This window comes from Labrus mixtus, chromosome 4 (assembly GCF_963584025.1).
Source record: "Labrus mixtus chromosome 4, fLabMix1.1, whole genome shotgun sequence".
Lineage (NCBI taxonomy): Eukaryota > Metazoa > Chordata > Actinopteri > Labriformes > Labridae > Labrus > Labrus mixtus.
In genome coordinates this window covers 23374396-23395880 of record NC_083615.1, presented here as the reverse complement: position 1 = coordinate 23395880, position 21485 = coordinate 23374396, and the positions used below count along the sequence as shown (strand labels likewise).

Sequence of the window (21485 nt, the reverse complement as noted above, 5' to 3'; positions counted from 1 at the left end):
TGTGCACTGCAGTTTCCAGTAACTACAGTGCAGTATTACAAAATGAAGGGCAACACATGAATGTTTCCTGTGTCATCTGTCCTGACAGTAGCAGCAGAGTTGAGAACTTAGTTGATGAGTCACTGTGTGGATTGTTTCCCAGATTACCCAGAGGGTAGAGTCAGGGTTTTTTTTTATGTTTCATTCACAGTTTTTTTCTTTTGCCAAGTTAAAACAAAGACGCTGTAGCCGGTGGTGTTTTTTTTTTTTACAGAGCAGGATATGTCATGTGTTTGCCATGATGAGGTCATGGCATGAATCACTGTTTGCTTTAAAGATCCTACTGTTTGACATAGACACACACTCAACCGCTGTTTATAGTTACAGATAAAACCTGCTGCAATGTGAGGCAGGAGTTTATATGTAAATGTATTTCTAATTTATGGATATGAATGAAAGATGCACGGAATGATTCATGGATGATTTGCAGATATGAAATATGGCTCTCATTACAGCGAGGTGGTTGACATGAAACTGGACCTACATCGGCGTGTGCTTTATAAACAACAGTTGTGTGTTTTTCATGGATCAAAAGGGAGAGATGTACAGAGAAATGTCATATTTATAAGTAAATATCTTCACTTTCACATGAATCTGATTTTGAATCCTAAAGCTTATGTGACCTTTTGTTTTTATGCGTGTGTTTTTAAGGTCCTCTGATATTAAGGGTGTGAGGTTGTGAGCAGATCAGGTGACCACATCTCTGAAATGTTGGGTGATGACCTCACACTACACATGCACAGAGGCATCGGGGACTTTTACCACCTTGCCACATTTACACATTCTTGTCAGAGACACACAGTGGTTAAACACTGTACTTCTGAGGACTTTATATACTCGTTACATTGATTCTTCACACTTAATCTTCTAAATGAAACCTCAACATAATGCTAATTCTTCAGCCAAAACTTAAACCTGTAAACATGTAACTCTAGACTACTTTTGTTTTTGGTCCTCATAAGGATAGGAGTACAACAGAAACACTGTGGCAAACATATTACACCTCCAAAAGCACACATGGAAGTGTCAGCTGCCAGTGCCAATCAATGACATCATCTAGCCCCAGGGTGGTATCTTTACAGTGACGGGTGCTATATGTCACACCCTGTGAGGCGGACTCTTAAACTGACAGATCCACGGTTCACAGAGGTCACTGTCTGTTAGAGCAGGTCCTCTATTAGTAAGTAATGTACTGTATGTAAGGTCATGTGTTTATGGATTGCCTTACCATTAGCTAAATTTACATAATAAGTTTGTAAATATGCCTATAAATAAAGTAACAAAACATTTATATGGGGTGATTTATTTTGCATCTGATGAACAAATAGTGGGAAAAAAGGTTTTGACATTAAAATGCACAGTGTTTTGTTTCTCCAGTCTCAACTTTAGGGCTCCGTACAGACTTTGAATTGTATGTATTTCTTAAAGTTTAAGCTAAAGACACAGTTAGGTAGGGTCAAATCTTAGAGCAGTCCCGTTGTTTTTTTTCTTTGGGACATCCCATAGAGGACATACCAAGAGGATTCAGGAATGTGGGGCCATTTTTAGACTGTTTGTGCTGATGTTGTATCACATGCCGATTTACGCACAAACACACATACTCACTTTGACCCTGTCACCGGTCAGTTACACTGCTGAGGTCAGGGGGAAACCATGTTCAGCTATCTCAAACAAGCATTTACCATACATACATACCATGAATAACAAGTTGGGCAGCGTGTTTCATGGTGTGTGTTAGTGTGTGTGTTAGTGCTGAACGATATTGGAAAAAGCTGCGTTACGTAACTCCGTTTGTTTATGTTAATCTGCTGTGCTTCATATTTATACATTGTGATTGCAACATGTCCCTCCACCTGAATCCCCCCCCAAAAATTGCACTAAATAATCTGAAGGTAGCTGGTAGTTAACTCTGTCTATCTATCTATCTATCTATCTATCTATCTATCTATCTATCTATCTATCTATCTATCTATCTATCTGTCCTCTCCCACTGTCTGATCATCCTCCTCCTTCTTTATTCCCTCTGATCCCTTCATGGGCTTCCTTTCCCCCATCTTTCCTCATATCCCCCAGACTTTTTAAGTTCCACATTCCTCTCACTGGTGCCTCCCTTTTCATTCTCTACGTGGCATTCTCTGTTTACCTGCAGTGTGCATGCGTCAGAGCATCCAGGCCAACACAGTTGTTGTAGTAGTGATGCTGTAGCACTGCAGAGGGATGAGAGCTCTGTACTACTGCTGCAGTCTGACAGCCAGCCTCTCGCTCCCTCAGGTCGTTGACCTCTAGCACTGCAGCAAACTATATGTATATCACATACAGAGCTGGAGGTGTAGCTTTTTCATACTCACTGAAACACCTTTAAGGCAATGTGTGGATATGTGATTTCATTCTTAGTTGAAAAATGTAATGAATCTAGTTTTGAGCGGATATTAAATACAAATCTGAATTGTAAAATGACAGAACATCTTAAAAAAACAGAAACCTAAAGAGAGTCCTATACAGTAGTTTCAGGATAGGATAGTAGGGTCATATACATATAGACAGACATCGTACAGTTCTCCTCATTTCAATCAGTTAAGAAAACAAGAAGTAGGATTAGTGACAAATTGTATACTTAAAACCTGAATGCATCACCCACTGTTTGTCTGACAATGACTAACAAACTGATTCTATTTTTACCGCAGCACTCATTTTATTATTGCACGTCTGCAGTGGAACTTTTTCCTCTGCACTGCTGACTAACAAGTTCACTATCCTTAATGGTGTGTGTGTGTGTGTGTGTGTGTGTGTGTGTGTGTGTGTGTGTGTGTGTGTGTGTGTGTGTGTGTGTGTGTGTGTGTGTGTGTGTGTGTGTGTGTGTGTGTGTGTGTGTGTGTGTGTGTGTGTGTGTGTGTGCATGGGTGCGTGCGTGCGTGCGTGCGTGGTCAAATGCGGGTAATCCTCAAGTGTTGACATCAAACTCCAAAATTAGATCTGATCCCATTAGGATTATTAGCCAAAATGATCCAGAGTATGTAAAGATGGACAGTGAGGGATTTAAAACAAAGAAAGATTTCCATGAAGTTTAACATGTCAGGAAGAATAATAACAAGTTAAGAGTAAAACCTTAAAACCTAAAAAGTAAACATTGGGTAAACAGTCACTAGGCTCTACAAAGTACTGCTATTTAATATAATAACCAATTATAAACTTTATTTTAAAGTCACTGGTTAGAATTAGATAATAAATATAAGTTGATCAAAAGAAAAAAAGATTAAATGCAAATTATTTGATGATAGGTGAATCATTCGAGACACATTTTAAGCTAAATTTGTCAAATGATTGCACTGTTTATCTTCTTAAAAGTATGCACTTGTCGCCAGTTGTATTTTCATTAATGAAAACATTTGTATTGTAGTCTGTGGGAAGGACTAAAACGAAATTAGAGTCAGTTTGGGCCCTTGGCAATTGTAATGGTAATTTTTCACAATTGTATTACATTTCCAATATATATAATTTTGAAATTCATCTGCAAATTAAAAGATATTGAAAATAATAATATTTTTTTTCAGTTGTATTCAACAGTAAAAAAGAACAAGGGGAGTAACAAAAGCATATGATTCCGCAACTGCTAAGCTAATGCTTCTGTTAAATGACCACACAGAGGTGGGATCACTTCTTCCCCTCATTACGCCTCTGTGACATTCATGGTGAAGGCGAGATGTCACCGGGGCAATATATTGCCCTTTGAATGGGCAGTCAGAATAGGGCTAAGAACTCAAAACTCAGCCTCTCGTGTTAAACATTTATGATATGTTTAACAGTGAACAGGTATCATTTGGAAGACATGAGTGTAACCTCTCTGGTCACATTTGCTTATTGCTATGGATAATGGATTCTGTACTTTTGTCAGTGTTTGTGCTAGATGCAATTAGGCCGCACTGAGCCAGGATAGTAACCAGGCTTCAGAGACTGACCTTGTCTAATTCACCTGCTCGGCTATCGACCAGCTCTTTGCTATGGCTGCAGAAACATAACCATGCACATTCTACACTGCGTAGCATGAGATATCAGCATTTATGTATCTTTCAGCATACACAGTGAAAAGAAGGGATCAGTAGGAAGGATTAGAGAAAGTTCAGTACCCGGAGGCAAGTAGCTTTCCCATCTAACATTTGATAGAATGATGTTGCATTTGTGTTATGGTAAACAAAAGAAATGCGGTTGGTTTCCAATTTAATCCCTCTAATCGTCCCACTACGTCTTTTGTTTCCCCTTCGTCGACCACCCCCCTTTTTCTCAAATCAGTTTCTTTGTTTTGTAATATACCTCTTTTCATTTTCTCAATCTCATCACCATCTTCCTCTGCCTGACCATTGCAATCACACCCCCCCCCCCCTCTTTCCCTCCCTTCCGATCCCCCCTCCTTCCTCCTCCCCCTCTCCTCTCCTGTCCAGTGGCTGTTCGATGATGCAGTGATTCATAGCTGCAGTAAGCGCTGCCTGATGGTCATGTGACCAAAGCCTGCCTGACAACATGGTGAACAACACAGCCAGGCTGGTGTGTGTGTGTGTGTGTGTGTGTGTGTGTGTGTGTGTGTGTGTGTGTGTGTGTGTGTGTGTATGTGTGTGTGTGTGTGTGTGTGTGTGTGTGTGTGTGTGTGTGTGTGTGTGTGTGTGTTTCTCTCATCTTCACAGTCTGAATCAAACAGCATCACACTGATGCATTTATGGATGTCCACACCCTTAACAACATATTCAGCTTTTATGATTTTACTGATATTGCCTGCCATTACAACAAACAACCCTCTCAGCAGTATCTGCACCGTAAATACAGTCACGGCTGCACAGTGAAACACTCAGCTCTAATGCATTTTTCATAACTGTAGCCATATAACCTCACAACTAAGTCCAGAATGACCTGATATAGTCACTTGCATTAATGAATGAACCCAGTTTTTGTTGTCATAACTCACAGCAATATGTGTGTGAGGCGTTTCTTGTTGCTGCTTCCTGGTTTGTTTGTAAGGGAAGCAGTGTGATCCGGTGTTTGGGGAACAACTCCAGTTGTAGTTTTTTTTTAACCAATATGCAAAAGTCTTTACTTCTCTAAGGATCAGTTGGTCTGTTTAGAATATCAATGAATTCTGCTTTTCCCTTTTCAATATGCCATTTACATTCTTATTATTCCAGTCATAAAAATGTAAGGTCTTTCTGCTACTGGATACTTCCCATGGTTTTCACAGCAGCAGTGTAAATTAAACTCTCTCTCTTCCTTGTTGTTTGTCCTTTGTGCAGGTGGAGCTGGGCAGGAAGCAGGAAGTGGTGGTATATGACCAGAGCTCCAAAGAGGCGGGGCATCTGTCTAAAGACGGCTTTGTGCACATTCTCATGGGAAAGTTGGAGGGCACCTTCCACAAAGTCTCCCTGCTCACTGGTATGTGAATGTGTACAATACAATGGTGTTGTTCTTATTTTATTATTTTCTGTGTGCATTAAAGAACATCTCCCTGATCCATAATGGACATTCACATCCACTTTATGAGTTAGTTTTATTTTGTATTATTCACATTATTTTGTACAGCAAGCAGCTGAACCTCACCTCACACTCATGGCAGATTTAATATAATTGTTTGCAGTTGCACCGTTTGGTCAGCAGATGTCACTGATGATCACAACAACTCTTCAGACCTTTGATGCAAGGTTTTTTCTTCTTTATTAACTGGTAGTCCTCAGAATTTCACAGTTACATGCACAGACAGAAACTAGAGGAGGAAGTCTAAAAGAGTGCTGCCTGGATACAAAGCCTCTATGATAACTCTTTGATGTTTAAGCTCCCCTCGTTCTCCCACCCAGCAACGCTGAAATAAATCTTAAGCTTAACTTCAATCCTCTGGCCTTATTTACCACAGTTATTATCCTGTCATAGTGTCCACTAAGCACACTAAGACTTATAATTGAGCCCCGGCAAGACTGTTAATAGCCTTGTTGAGTTAATAACCTCTCGATTGCGGTGGCTGCAGCTTTTTAACAGGCGACATTGCGCACACATCCACCAGTGGAGGCTTTTGAGTCCGTCCCAAATGTGTCAGCGCAGAAAGGAGAGCGTAATCTGCCTCAGTCAGGATTTGGAATGAGACGGCAGAGGCGCGTTGCTTGGTTAAATCTCTGCACCCTTTTCTACATCCCCTCATCCCCATTCTTCTTCTCCTCCTCATCTCAGCTCTCTCTCCTTACGCTGGGAGATAAGCATTTTTTCATGAGTCATTCATAGATGCAAAGGATTGCCTCAAAGCACCCGGACTCCAAAATTAGTCACAGACGGAGAGATGTTCAGAGCACATTCTTGTGCTGGGCACAGCCGCATATACTGTATGCACACACACACACACACACACACACACACACAGTTTGATTTCACACAAAACACCAGGATATTCCTCCTCAGCTTTTTTGATCACACATCATACCCCCTCTTAAACGAAAGACCCCCTGTCAGAAACTCCCTCCTCTTCCTCTTTATCAGCCTCCTGAGCTCCCTTTGGATATGTTTCTTCAGGGGAGAAAAAGAAAAATCTTGCTTCTGCCATTTCTGTCCCCGTTGCTTCTCTGCTGTTTCCACGACAACAGAGGCAGACAAGATTCCCCAGAAGGATTCAGCCAATAGCATTGGCTGTTGCTTGTGTGCTTGTATTATTGGGGTCAGTGGAGCTAGCTGCCTGTGTCTGATGTGTTTTTGATGTGCACATGTGATGCATCTCAGGGCGTTGCATATACACAGATGCATGCTTGCATAATGGCATGTTGATGTGCGCTGCACTATCTTTGTGTGTGTGCGTCAAAGGAATCTGCAAAAGGTTTCATGAGAAAGATACTGTGAAGGAAAGAATGGGGAAATGCTTGCTCAGGAAATTTCAAGACTTTTTGAACTGTTCTTCCTGCATCATTTTTATTTCCAAGATTTTTCCTTCTTTTTTTTTAAGTATGCTGAAGACATTTTGGTCATAAGTTTCAGTTCTGTTTTCAGGCAGTGGTCTAAAAGGGGCTACATCTTACTATTTGAGGTGCAAAGAATTTGTGAACCCAGTGTCAAAAGGCTGCTGTTACAAAGTTGGGTTTTGTCTTCATGTGTGAGTGTAAGTGTTTGTATGCGAGTGAGCAAAATGGGGGAAACACCAGGCAGCTGAAAGCAAAGGGACAAGCCATTGGATTCTTTTCACAACAGCCAGTTAAAGAATACCAGGACAATATTTTGTATCATTTTACCACCAAAACAACGTAAGGTAATCTATAGAAATCTATTGGAAAAATTGGACTTTTCATAAAAGCTACCATTAGGGTATGAAAAGGTTTTAAAGTTTCTGCTTCCAGCATCCAATTCAGAGGATTTTTTTTGCTTTTTTGCATATCCTTGTAAATGCGGCTATATATATAAATATAAATATATAAAGGTGGCTTTAGGATTTTATTGAGGGAAGAAAATAATTGATTGGGGGTCATCATTGGGGTGTGCTTTCTTTTTTTCTTTTCTGCACTTGGGTTTTCTCCCCCTCCCCCCTCTATTCACGCTTTCCCACCTAACCCCCCCCCCCCCCCCCTTCTGCCCCTCTACTGAACCCCTGATATATGATGCTTATAGATTCAGTGATAACTTCATATCTGACCCATGAATTATTTTCAGCCTCACGTGCAGTATGCAGACCACATACACAAACACCGTGACATCACTGCTGACCAAGTGAGGGCTAATGTGGGTGGGAGGACTCTGATAACAGAGATGAAAGGAAAGAGAAGAATCCATAAATGGGATGGACAGGATGAATAAAAGTGTAATTACATACTGAGACTGATGTCTGGGGGGAAAAGGATTTTCTGCCTTAACTGTTACAAATGCAAGAGCTTGCCAAAGGCAGAGCATGTGCAGACACCCATCCCTGAAATGTGATTATATTGTTCATATTTAAGATACATTTTAAGCTTTCCATAGGATAATTTGATGGCAGTAAAGATTTTGCAGATCAGCTGCATTCTTGAATGACATGTTACACCACCCAATGCTTGTATGGGAACCTATTGATCAGGGGAAAAAAACAATTGTCGACTCCTCTTCTGTTTCTGTTGTTTACTAAATAATCAATGACTCGGGGTCAGAAAGCACACCACTTCCTACATGAGGATGAAGTCATGGAGCAACCGTCCCAATAGGGCCATTGTGTTTGTGAATGAGAAAAGTAATCCCTGTAGCAAATGACTCTTATTCTGTGTTTTAAATATATATCCATGTTGAATGTTGGAAAGAGTTTATGTGTGCATGTGATTGCATGAGTTCCTTTAGGTAATGCTTGGTTTTGCGTGTATGTTTGCGTTATTACTTCATCGACTGTGTGAACATGTTTGTGAGAAACATCTCAGAGGACAGCCATATTTTTACCACAGCAATGATCTCACTCAGTTGGAGCCCATGTTGATGTCTTGCCTTTTAAGAGTTCTAAATGTGCGTGTGAGTGTGTGCGCTAGAGGAGGAGAGGATCACTCGGTTTGAACCAGCTGCCTCCCCAGTGGGTTTTAAAGTTTATGTGTTTCCCACCAGTCTGCAGCACACAGCCAAACCAAAGGCAACACCGCCGGCTAGTGTGTGTGTGTGTGTAGCTAGGTGTTAGCTGATGCCAACTGCGTAGATGTGTCACATCAGCTCTGATCTAGGCCTGCCAGGATGAAATGTTTTGGTGTTGGCCTCTGCACCTCATGTTCTAGTTTTAGCACAAGAGGCTGCAGAGAGAGAGAACACAGAGAGAAGAATTATCTAAAAGGGAAGTGAGGTTGAAAACATGTAGTCATGTTCTGCAGATGAAAAGTGGATGGGTGTTCAAAAAAATCAAAATGCGTTTTATTCCAAGCTCAGTGTTGTTGAAGTACTGTTAAATATAGAGGAAATAGAATAAATAGAGAAAAATTGCCTATAAGGGGCTGATAGGAAAAAGTGAGTTAGGTCATATAAGAGGAAATGAAGATGTAGAGACAGGTTTGCAGGTGTGTTTTTATCCATCTAATTGTGTGTGAGTCTGTGAGTTTTGCAGATGTGCGAGGCTGCCCTTAATTCCCTAGCACCATCTGCCAGTGTTTTTCGTGGGATTACTAAAGCGAGGGAGCGAAGGGAGAGAAAAGGGTGGCACAAGTAAATGAGAGAGAGAAAAGGGCACGTGCCGGAAGTGTCTACGTTTTCTGAACAGGGGAGGCTTAGAGGGCAGCAAGTAAAAGGCATCTGAGCAGTGCTGAAACTTAACATGCAAATGATCATTTCAATGAGAAGGCACTGAAAGGAGTAATCATCCTCCCCCTTTATTAGTATTTCATTCTTTAGTTTCCATTAAAAAAACAAAAATTATAAAGTGATTATAAAGGTTTTTTATTTAAAAAGATATACAAATGAAATGTTTGCTGGTTGCAGAACAAGCTATTAACCAATCAAGATGGAATATCCACATATACTATCCAGCTACAGTAGATATGCCAATCTGACCTCTGACCTCCAACTGCCCTCCGCCAGCTGAACAGACTGGATGAGACTTGAACTACATCACATTCCAGACTACATACTTACCAGGTCTAAAAATGTCAGCACTGCATGTCATGCTTAAGTGTATCAGAAAACTCACTTCATTCCTGAAGAACTAGTTTTCTCTTCATCTGCATTAATTGGCGGTAGCTTTCTGAAGTCTCAGAAGTTTATTATTGCTTGTTCGTTTTACTGACAAATACTGCACCAAAATGACTTATGACAGTACATAGCATGTAGCTGGGACACAGTTTTAGCATTACAGGTTAGCATGCAGACTCCCACGCTGTCAGCCTGCCAGCTCAATGCAAAAGCACACGGAATGAGACATGGCGATGACACACTGATGAGAGGTATTAGGAGATGAAAAGGTGCCTCTCTCTGATTTTCTTTTTGCTCGCTCTCTCTTTCTCTCTTACACAAACTATAAACACACACAGGAGCTGCTGTGTAGCTCGAGGCTTTGATGAGATCAGGTTAGGGTGTGACTGCACACACAGAGGTACAAAGGTCAACTCAGTTATGTGTCATTCTTCTGTGCAGTTATACAATGGGGCGGAGGCTCCTGTACTTGTGTGTGCGTGCATGCGTGTGTTTGTGCGTGTGTGTGTGTGCGTGCGTGAGTGTGTGTGCGTGCGTGTGTGTGTGTGTGATCATCAGAGAGAAGCTGAAGAAGTGAGGTAATCGTGGGAGGCCTGGTCTCACAATGCAGTCGTTCACTGAGACATTCCAATGAGCTACATAAGGAGGGCTGTTTGTGTCAGTCTGAACGTGTGTTTGTGCGTGTCTGCGTGTGCATGTCTGCATGAATATGTGCATATGAAGTGGTGCGTGCACACGCATGAGGCAATGTTTGAGAGTGCATGTGTGAGAGAAAGAAAAAGACAAAACAGAATGACGAGAGGGCTTTTGAGGGGATGAGGTAATACTCTTCATTTCATCCTGAACGCGGGTCTTCCTGTCCAGCGGAGGTGTTTGTGTGTGTGCTAGTGTTTAGATGGGTACATTTATGTGCATTCATGTGTGTGTCAGTCAGAGTGTGTGTGTGTGGTCTTGAGCTCATTCAATGTCATCTTTGAGATGACCTGTGTTGCTCAGTCTCCTGTTGCTCAAGTTGAAGTCATCAGCATCCTCTGAACCAGCAACTCTTTCTATAACACAAATACATGCATGCACACATTCGTAAGAGTGCAAGTGCGAGCAGGGTGATCCCACTAGCATAGATCACTAATTAATGTGATTAGGAACTGCTAAACAGAAAGAAAGCATCATTCTTCCTATATTAATATTCACAAAAGGTGAAATTTATGGTGGCTTTAAGCTGCTGCCTGCTGCCAACCTGGAGCCTCCAGGTGTGTTGTGTTTGGTCACATTTCGACATTACATAGAGGGCGGCTGTGGCTCAGTTGGTAGAGTCATCGTCTCTCAACCGGAAGGTCGAGGGTTCAATCCCCAGCTGAGCAACGTGTCCGATGTGTCCTTGGGCAAGACACTTAACCCTGAAGTGCTCCCGCTGCTTCGGTGGCGGTGTATGAATGGGATTAGTTACCTCTGATGACACTACATAGCGATCACTACCATCAGTGCGTGAAAGGGTGAATGTGTAAGTGTGACATGCTGTGTAAAAGTGCTTTGAGTAGTCAGAAGACTAGAAAAGCGCTTTATAAGATCAAGTCCATTTACTATTTACCATTTCAGGTCAGAGAGGCTGCACATTTTTTTTGTGCCTGATTCTACCCTCCTCCATCCTTTGACTATCCTTTTGCCACCTTTTCCGTCATCCCCCTCTCTTAACCTCCTAACCTGCCCTCTCTGCAAATTTTTTACCCGCTTCTCTACTTCCCCCCACATCTGACCCCTCTCAATTACACCATAGGGGAGCTGCAGCAGATCAATGATTTCATTGAAAAGGAGCCAGTGGTGCCATTAGGAGGTGAGCTCACCTTCCCTGGGGAGATCTGACACGTTATTCTCAATGACCTAGCCCTCCTCTACATCCCTCCTTCCATCCCTCCTTCAGCCCCTTTACCTTCCCCCGTCAATTTCTTCCTCTTCTTTCACTCCTCCCCTCCTTCCTCTTCTGTTTCACAGTGCTGAGAACAGAGCTCTATTTTTAGGACCAGACTCCTGCGGTCGTCACATCTGGCGCCAGTGGCCTTGGTGCTCTCACCCTGGCCTGTAGATACACAAACACACATGGGCACACACACACAAACACATCAGCCCCACCCCAGACAGGACCTTGCAAGAGAGCACAAAGGTCAAAGAAAATGGCCTACAAAAATATCTATGACATCACCTCTGTGCTCTGTGAATTGTTGCAGACTTTTGAGCGAGCAGCACATGTGTGACCTAATGCTCTGTTTTCTGCAAACAGTCACTCTGCAGGTACGTAATGAGCTCCTCTTTTAGGCCAACACCTCATAGAGATTTTGGACATGCTTAACACGCACACACCTTTGTAAGAGAGCAAATGCATGAACATGTGGTCAAACTCACACACACATAATATAGTAACAGGGCCCAGAGGAGGCCTGTGCTGAGTTGAGTTTTATGTAACAATGTTCTGTTTCTGCCAGTGTTCTCACCCCCTCCCTCCTCCGTCTCATTGGCCTCACATGATGAGCTTGATGTCATTTTCCCCTTCTTTCCCTCAAAACTGGAGAACAAAAACAGGCCAGCATCTGTGTGTGTGTGTGTGTGTGTGTGTGTGTGTGTGTGTGTGTGTGTGTGTGTGTGTGTGTGTGTGTGTGTGTGTGTGTGTGTGTGTGTGTGTGTGTGTGTGTGTGTGTGTGTGTGTGTGTGTGTGTGTGTGTGTGTGTGTGTGTGTGTGTGTATGCATGGTGATTTATGCGTACGTGTGTGTGTGTGTGTGTGTGTGTGTGTGTGTGTGTGTGTGTGTGTGTGTGTGTGTGTGTGTGTGTGTACGTGTGTGTTTATGTGAGCCCTTGCCAAATGTTTCCACCATGACGTGATCTCACTTCTTTGCTCTTCCCCTTTCTCCTCCATCACCCCAGTCCCTTGCCGGATTGGAAGGGCCACACTTGCACACACAGATACATACACATACACTGACACACAAATGTAACACAGTTTTATGTTAATAATCCAGCATGCAAAGGAGGGAGATATGTTCTCTCAGTTGCACGCATTAGATATGTGCATATATTCCAAGGAGCACAGATAGAGATTAGAGCTGAAGACAGCAGGACATACTTGCATACATCCACATGAAACTTGGGCTTAGATGTGCAAAGTTGGCATTTACTGTCACTAGTACTGTAATATATGCCTACTGAATGAACAGCATGCTCTTATTTCCTCAAATTTGCAGGGTAGCATTTGACCTATACTTAAATCACTGTACTTTTAGAACAAAACAAAAAGTACTAGTCATTTTGCATTATTCCCTGAAAAGGTTGTTACTTGAGCATTTTCTGTAGTATGAAGTAATTTAACAAAGCAATTTAAAAGCTATGAAGGGTAAAGATAATAGGTTAACTCTTCATTGCAAAGTTCAGGCCTTATTTATGACCTGTTAGTTTGTTTCATTATACAAACTTAGATGGTGTCTGGTAAGGGACATGCAAACTTTGATGTGCAGTTGACAAAATAAAGCTAACCTTCGAAAGAAAAGGTACATGCATAACTTAGAATTTTCCCACAAAATGCATTTGCCTTCATACTATTTGTGCAGAAACGCTGTTGGACACTGTTTGTACCTCAATGCCCTAAATACTTTCAGCATAGATGTTTAAGCTGCTTTGTGTATACAGTCCATTCACAGTACATACCTTCTGGCTCCTGCTGCATTTCAAATCTATCTCAAGGTCTTTTGAACATCCCAAACCACCCCTGTCATACATTCATCCAGCAGCATGGAATAAAAATAGTTTGTTTAAACTGTTACCTAGGTAGTGTCAACACATCAGGTCAACAGTAGCTGAAGCTGAACAGCATGCTAGCCCAGGCTGGTTTTCTCTTTGCTACACCCCCATCAGCACCTCATAACTCCAACCTTACAGGCCAAGTTTGCCAAAGTTTGGTTGCTGCGCCATCAGTTTACCACTGCAGCTTTTAACTCTGATGACTGACACACATGTGGAGTGGAAATTTCCAAAGACAGAAGAAAAGGGGAAAGGAGTGGCTAAAAATTATGCTAGTTTATCCGACCCCTAGCTGGCCTGCATCCACCAGATTCCATTCATGCTCCGACTGCCCACTGCTGTTCCTGTCATAATGTCATTCCCTGGAACAATGGTGGATTCCTGTTTATCAACATGCGTCTTTGATGCACTTTATCTCTGGTATGCTGCAGTGCTGCTTCCTTATTTACCTAATGGGTTGCCATGTTTTTTCCAGCTATTTAAATCATACTTAGATAACACCTCCGCCTTTTGGATGACATTCTATTTCTTTTGAAGTTTGTTTGTATGAGAAACCTAACTTAACTTTATTAATTGCTGAAATAAAAAAATCTGTTTCTGACTCATTGGAACAGGAGCAGTCTGGTTTCTTGTTGCAGAGCGGAGAGTTTAACTCCTCAGCGATTTGACACGTTTCCTGTTCTGTACACAGAAGAAAGCTTATTACCGTAAATACGTGCTGACCACACAAACTTCTGTGCTGAACCTCTGGAGCTGCTGCTTAGAGGCGGGAGATATTTCCATTGCCATGGAAACAGGCTAATTTTGGAGTTCTAGTCAGGCCCAAGGCCCACGATTGAGGAATGCAGCGGTTGGGGATCATTCCTGGTCCTGCTGATAACTCCCCCTCTGCTCACACATAAACACAAACACTTATCAACAAACACACACAAACACAGATGAAGGCATCCTACAGAGGCCATTTCCCTTTCTGTTGTGTAACTATTTCCTGTTTCTGAAAAAGTGACATCAGGCCCCCCCACTGAGGACAGAGGGAGACGCCTAGAGAACTTCACATGCATGTATACAAATGTTTGTCTTGAGTATTTAAGAAAAAACTATAACCATCAGCTTTAAAAAAAAATAATTCAAAGGCATCATTCAGGCGTTGGCAGGGTACAAGTTGAAACAGCTTGCCCAGTTCCTCTTATGGCATAGCGTCATTCTTCCTCTATTGTTCTTCTGGAGCTGGTGGAGTGATGTCACTGCAGCGTTGTGGATGTGACACATTCACACACACAGGAACCGTCCCCAGGGCCTGTAATGGCAGGAAAACCAACCCTTACTGTTGGTGTGATAGCTGCTGTTGACACCATGTCCTATACGCCCAAATACAGTCTCCTCTGTGTAACGCCTCAACTACATGTCTGTGTGTAAAAAGGCATTGCTGAGTGATTAACAGTTCAATAATGAGCTGGATTGTATTTTCTTCATTCTATGTAATTCTGTATATGTCATGCCTTTCACTGTGAGTCATGAGTAACGGCCCATGTGCTGATGAGATAAAAGGAGATTTATGTTAAAGCATTTTGATCATACACAGACATTCTGTTTCACTCTTAAAACTGACTGAGATCATTGTGAAACAGGTAGACAAGACCCTGCCAGCTGTGAATCATATATCAGTCATGGTGCAGCCTATACCTCACTTACAACTGCAGACCTGCTAATACCAGCTAATCTGCAGGTATATTTGTGTGTGTGTGTGTGTGTGTGTGTGTGTGTGTGTGTGTGTGTGTGTGTGTGTGTGTGTGTGTGTGTGTGTGTGTGTGTGTGTGTGTGTGTGTGTGTGTGTGTGTGTGTGTGTGTGTGTGTGTGTGTGTGTGTGTGTGTGTGTGTGTGTGTGTGTGACCAGATGGCGTGGCTTCCAGCGCTGGTGTCAGGACAGTGAGTCTGTCAGCCTGCCTGCTGCGCTGATAGGAGCTAATTAACACTGAACTGATCTGAAGCCTGCCTGTCATTCTGCATGTAGTCGCAGTACTGGTTAATTAAAAACAAACTAATCCGCTGCCAGCTTCTTTTTTTCAGAGCACCACAGTTATTACACTGCCACCTCGTGAGTGTGTGATTGTGAGTCTATATGTGAATGTGTCAGACGGATCTACATTAGAGAGACAGTAGAAGAGAAATTAGCGCGCCGATTTTTTTGTGTGATCACCTCCGGGGCTGCAAAGGAAACCCTGTGCACCCCTGATCAGCACATTAGCATTTAGAATGAAATAACCATCTGTAATGCTCAAGTGAACCTGTGTAGACAAACTCACCTCTGGGGAAATCAGACCATAGTAGAGTTTGTACTCACACGGACACATTCCTTGATCTTTTCATTCCTGAAGACTGATGTGTGCTCTCTGCACATAGTTAGCCTTTATCATCACACACACACATGCATCACTCATCTTTATATAACCTTAGAAAGAGCTGTCTCCCTCCCAGCTGAAATTAACATTTGTTTCCCATGTTCACATTTTTACACACAGTCAATACACAGGCTTTGTATGCATGCAAACATACTGTAAGCACATGCCTCAAGTCATATTGAGGCTTTTACAGTCCTCCCTTTTTTGCCACACACAAAAACACAAGTAGACACACACACACACCGCTGAGCATCTCCTACTGGGATTTTTAAGTAGTTCATCTGGTTTATGAGGGGCCGTCTGGTTCTTTAAGTCCCGCTTGGTGTGTTTGATAGCTTACTCTTTTTTCTTTCTCTCTCTCTCTCTCTCTCTCTCTCTCTCTCTCTCTCTATGTTGACTGTGTGTGTGTGTGTGTGTGTGTGTGTGTGTGTGTGTGTGTGTGTGTGTGTGTGTGTGTGTGTGTGTGTGTGTGTGTGTGTGTGTGTGTGTGTGTGTGTGTGTGTGTGTGTGTAAACTAATTTCTAGCTAGTGAAATGGATTTAATGGTGCAGTAGCCTGGAGTGGCGAGTTTCTCCAGGGGGTTAAGTTGTTTTGGGGGCAGGGGGTCTGCAGCATGACTAATGCAAGAACCCCCACTCCCACCCTCACAAACACACACACACACACACACACACACATGCATAGATAGAGATGAAGGTACCTCATGCATGAGCACATATGACAAAGAAGTGCCCTTAACATGCCTGCTCTGTTCATGTAAGAAGCGCTTTTTTTTTCATCTTATTCCTGCATCATATTTACCTTTGTATTTACCACCTCAGTTCCTGTCATCGTTCAGTAAACAGAGATGTAATTGACATTTTGGAAGCTAAATATTTTTCTATATACAATGCTGCAATACCGAAGTTTTCGGATATCAAAAATATGCAATTTAGGTCAGTCCTAAAAAAATGAATGAGGTTTGACTCCACACCCTCAACACACATACATGCATACACACACACAAACACACTAACACAGAGACACCATGACCCTCTACATCACTAATGTCCCTTAGCGATATGACTACATTATTTCAGCTTCAATCTCCCTATAGATTTAAACACCCCCTTCCCAATTACTTCCAGTACCCCAGCTACCTTACCTCACCAACTCCTTCACCTTCAATCCATCCATCCATCCTCCCCTTTCTCCTCCCTTGGTGACTACCTCAACCCCCAGGCATGGCAGCTGTGTTCTCCTGTAGGCATTACATCACTGCAAGAGCAGTCTTGTTACTGATCCCCTGACAACCAGCACTATCAACACACACATGCACACACACTTGTGCACAGGCACATATGCTTGTGTTTACAGACATCAGAGCCAATAACTGTCCACACCGTCCCTCACCCCTGCAGCAATGTCCTCTCACCTTGTTCTGTTCTTCCCCCTCACACTTGGTCAAACACATGCACACAAACGCACACACAGAGATGAACTCAGACATCTACATCCAGACTTCATCATCCCAAACCTCCCCGATCCGGAAGATGACGTCGCTTTTTCCCATGATATCCTGACAGATGATCTGTGGTGTAGAATGACGCTCCTGTCGCTGCCTGTCTCACCAGTGAAAGAAGTAACGCTAACAACTAAAGCTGATGAGACATATTCATTAAAAAAAATTGTTTTTTTTACATCCTGATGATTTTTGTTTTATGTAACCTGACCTAGAAAATTGTAAGAAACTAAATAAATAGATATAGGGTAATTGTTTTATTGGTCATTCTGCAGTAACATGATTTAAAATAATAAAACATTTGACCTAAGCTGAAAAAAAATTACAAAAGCACAAGAAGATTCAACACAGAGAGAAATCAATAGAACATGAAAAACATGAATATATATATATATATTAATACAGTATATATATATATATATATATACACATATATATATTTTTTTATATATATATATATATATATATATTTTTTTTTTTACAATAAAAGGTTTAACCCACTCATACTGCTACAGTTCTTAATATGCCAAATCTATGATAAGGTAAGTATTCGGCGCAGTAGGTTAATTACTGTAGTGTCAAAGTTTTTAGAGTGGGCAGGCCTTCCAGGACACACCTGTCCTTTAACTGTGCCATCACTCAAAGACATAATATATCTGCAATTACAAAACTAGATGAACAAGGTGAAGTGTTTCATTCGTTCATCTAACATGTAATTAGTATTTGCAGAGAGGCTGCATCATGTTGTTGGTCTATTTGGGCACACCTCTTTCGCGCCTACACTGCTATCTTATACACTCTTCTCCGTTTCTCTCTCTGACTGATTTGGCTTTTCTTTACGTGTGTATGTGTGTGTACACTTAGCGTTGTCCTGGCAACAAGCCCTCTACCATAAAAACATGCTGTAAATCTAAGAGGTGTCAGAGAAGGGGGGGGGGGAGGATGCCTGGAGTGACTGTCCTACCTATTTCTGTCGCAGCAGAGCGCACATGTGCCGTCAATAAAAACGGCCTGACTGTCATTTATAGGGTCTTGGCTATGATCCTCTAATTAACACACCTGCTATTCTGAGCCTTGTTACCCTGCTGAGGAGGAGAGGCGGAGGAGGTGTAGAGAGAGGGAAGGCAGGGTGTTTGCTGACCATTAAAACATTGGATACTTTGTCCTGTTGTTGCTGGCATTAACTGCTGTGGGTTTTTCTGGTATTGGGAAGTCGTGTGTTTCAATAGCTGGCTTTATTGCTGGGAGCCACACAGACAGGAAAACCAACAGAGGTGTGGATTCAGAGGTGTGTTTGAATTGTAGTGACCCCAGATGACCACTGTGGAGTGCCACATCTGCCTCAACCAGCTGCAGATAAAGAAATAAGATGTGTGTACTTGTATGTGTGTTTATTCTGTATGTGTGTGTTTGTTCATCCTCCCAGAATGCAATGTCCGCCTGCATTTTTCACCAAGCTCATCATCACCAAGTGACCTATTTCCTGCTGCGCTGTCTCTCTTAGTGAGTGGCCCACGGTTGAACAGAGAGTGACGTAAGGCTGTTCTCACCCCGGTGTGATCATTCAGGGGTCTGCAGTGATGAGATGAGGTCAGTCTGTCAGCATGCAGCTGGCCCCCTCACTAGACATCTTGTATAAGCTTGTTTGCCCTTTTTTTTTTTTTTTAAACTGAGCGATGACTTAATGCATTAGAGGCCCATCTGACCCGGATTGAATGCAATCAGCGTACCGTGATGTCTCAACCTGAGAATGAACAGACAGACAGGACGTTTGACCGGCCTACTGACAGCGGGGCCCTTTTATAGGAAATCTTTGCTTTTTATTTTGAACAAGATTGGAAATGACAGCAGCAAAAGTGTATTGAAAGTTTACGTATATTAACATGCAAAATGTTGAAAAGCTGTACTAAATGTTTTTTCTCCCCCTTTGGTTATATTAAGTCCTATACCACTTTGTTTCCATAGCTGGACTTGTGGCCGACATGTTTGTCATTCCGTAGTAAAGTACCAAGAGTCTGCGGCCTGTCAAACGGATGATGGCTGCAGACCACAAGCTTGTTTGGTCTTCTCATCACTTCTTGTCTCCTCTTCCTATTTTGTTTGCTGTTGGGTTTGTTTTTTGTTTTTTTTGGGGGGGGGGGGGGGGGGGGGGGGGGTTTGTCTCTTCCCTTTTCCTCTCCTCCCTTATCCTCACCTCTCCTCTACACTCTTCTCTGCCTGTTCATTCTTAAACAAGAGAGCACAGTGTCCAATTCCAGGTGCGTTAGACCTTAACCCGTGCAGGAAACATGGTGAAGCCACACATTCCTTTCCCCTCAGAGACAAATCAGCTTTCAACACACCGACACTGAATCTTAAAGCCCCCTGCACTATGTAAGCTAATGAGTATATTCAACGTCATACTGATAACTTTAAAGTTTTATTAAATGTGTAGAATGCTTGTATCAAATATAAAATTATTAAGGAAGCATAACAGGTTAATATAAAAATATAATTGTGCATCTCCTACTATTTCTTTCTGAAACTGTGAAGCGTACAAACCGTCAGAACAAATGCACATAACATCAAGCAGAAAAACACAAGCATCTTTTTGTACAGTAAATATAGCATTTCCCTGTAATCAACAACAGAGTCTTTTCAGTCTAGTAGTGGTGTATATGTTTCTGCTAACCAGCCTGATAGCTGCGTCTTCGCCTCCATCCTTCCCTGATAGAGGCCTGCTGTACAGCTAGGCCCCTGAGGTGGCCGCATATTTGCTGGGTGAGTAAGGAATGTGGTTACATGCCTTAGACATTAGCTATGACGGAGCTCTGGCTCCACAAGAGAGGGAGGGAGCAAGGGAGGTAGAGGAGGAAGGGAGGGGGGAGAGAGGGAGGGAGGGTAGAGTCTGAGCTCACGGCAAGTGAGCTCATTCACCCCCAGAGCTCGAGGAGAGAGTGCAGCTCCGTCATCCTCTTTGCAGAGCAATAGAGAGAGAGAGGGAGGAGCGTAAGCCAGCAACTGAGCGAATGAGAGACGGGGAAAGCGGAGCGGCACAACAATAGTGGGCTGCTCTCCTGGCTGTGGACTCACAGAGACAGAGAGAGGGCTCAGAGAGACACACAAATTCTCTGTGAGCCAGCTGCAGGCAGATTACAGCTGGACTACACAGAAGACTCATGGTTTGTCTTCTTGCTCCTTGTGTGCGCGACAACTTTTCTCAAAGCCACAAAATCACTGAAGGAGCATTTTAGGATTTTCTGTGATCATTGCATGGAATTAAGGTGTACTTGAGGAGCCTGCTCACTGACATCCTGGACTAAATTTTTTGTGCTCTTAAGTCTGATCCCTGAGGAACATCACTGAACACTGGAACAGTTGATTTGACCTGAGCGGATCTGAGCAGCAGCAGGAGTTGCTGTCTACTTTGGAATTTTACACTCAACACAAAGTGAAACTTTATCAACCCTTTAAGGAGTACACCTCCTGGTTGTTTGTTCGATTGTCCGAACCTTTTTTGATTGGTGAGGGCTCGCTACCATCCCTGAAAAAAAAGGAGCACCCGAACATTTCCTTCTGTGACTGTGTATGAGTGTGAGACGGAGCGTGCTCTGGGGGATGCCTCTGGATGTGGTGATTGCCCCAGCGGAGGACTGTTTTTGGCCGGACCTGCAGGACACAGACATGAGGCTGAAGATCAGGGTCCGCAGAATGAAGGAGGGGAGAGAGCTGCGAGGTGTGTATCCACCTGGACAAAGAGTAGGAGAAGTGATGAGTGTGTTTGTGTTAATGTGTGTGTGTTGGTATGAGAACATCCCTTTCTGGAGTGTAGCATGTTGAGGATGTAGGCCTTTGTGTACAGATGTTAAATCCCTATGTTACATGGTCTATATGCAACCAACATGGAGTATAATTTAATTTGTATTTAAGACTAGCTGCTGGGAGTTTTTCTGTAAAATGTACCTCTGTTGCGAACAGAAGGGGAAAGCCCCTGGTATTGGTTTGTGCACTGCAGATGAGTACAAAGGCACAGTGGGCTCTTAGGTGTTGAATTATTCCAGTCCAGGCGTGCTGTGAATGAAAGAAAGATGTGGATTGAATTTTAAGGATGTGTACTGGATCGATAGTGCAATTCGTGGCTACAAC

The 21485-nt window shown here is 42.6% G+C and overlaps 1 protein-coding gene across 5 annotated transcripts in view; it reads left to right on the top strand.

Moving 5' to 3' along the window:
• dusp8a (dual specificity phosphatase 8a) overlaps positions 1-21485 on the top strand; it is a 42815-nt gene that overhangs the window by 11301 nt on the left and 10029 nt on the right. For 4 of the 5 annotated variants that reach the window (XM_061036481.1, XM_061036480.1, XM_061036483.1 and 1 more), the window contains exon 3: positions 5316-5454. In XM_061036481.1, the coding sequence (XP_060892464.1) occupies positions 5316-5454 (139 nt within the window). Of the gene's footprint in view, positions 1-5315; positions 5455-20282; positions 21076-21485 lie in introns of those variants that run through there. The other variant, XM_061036484.1, reaches the window with a different exon arrangement.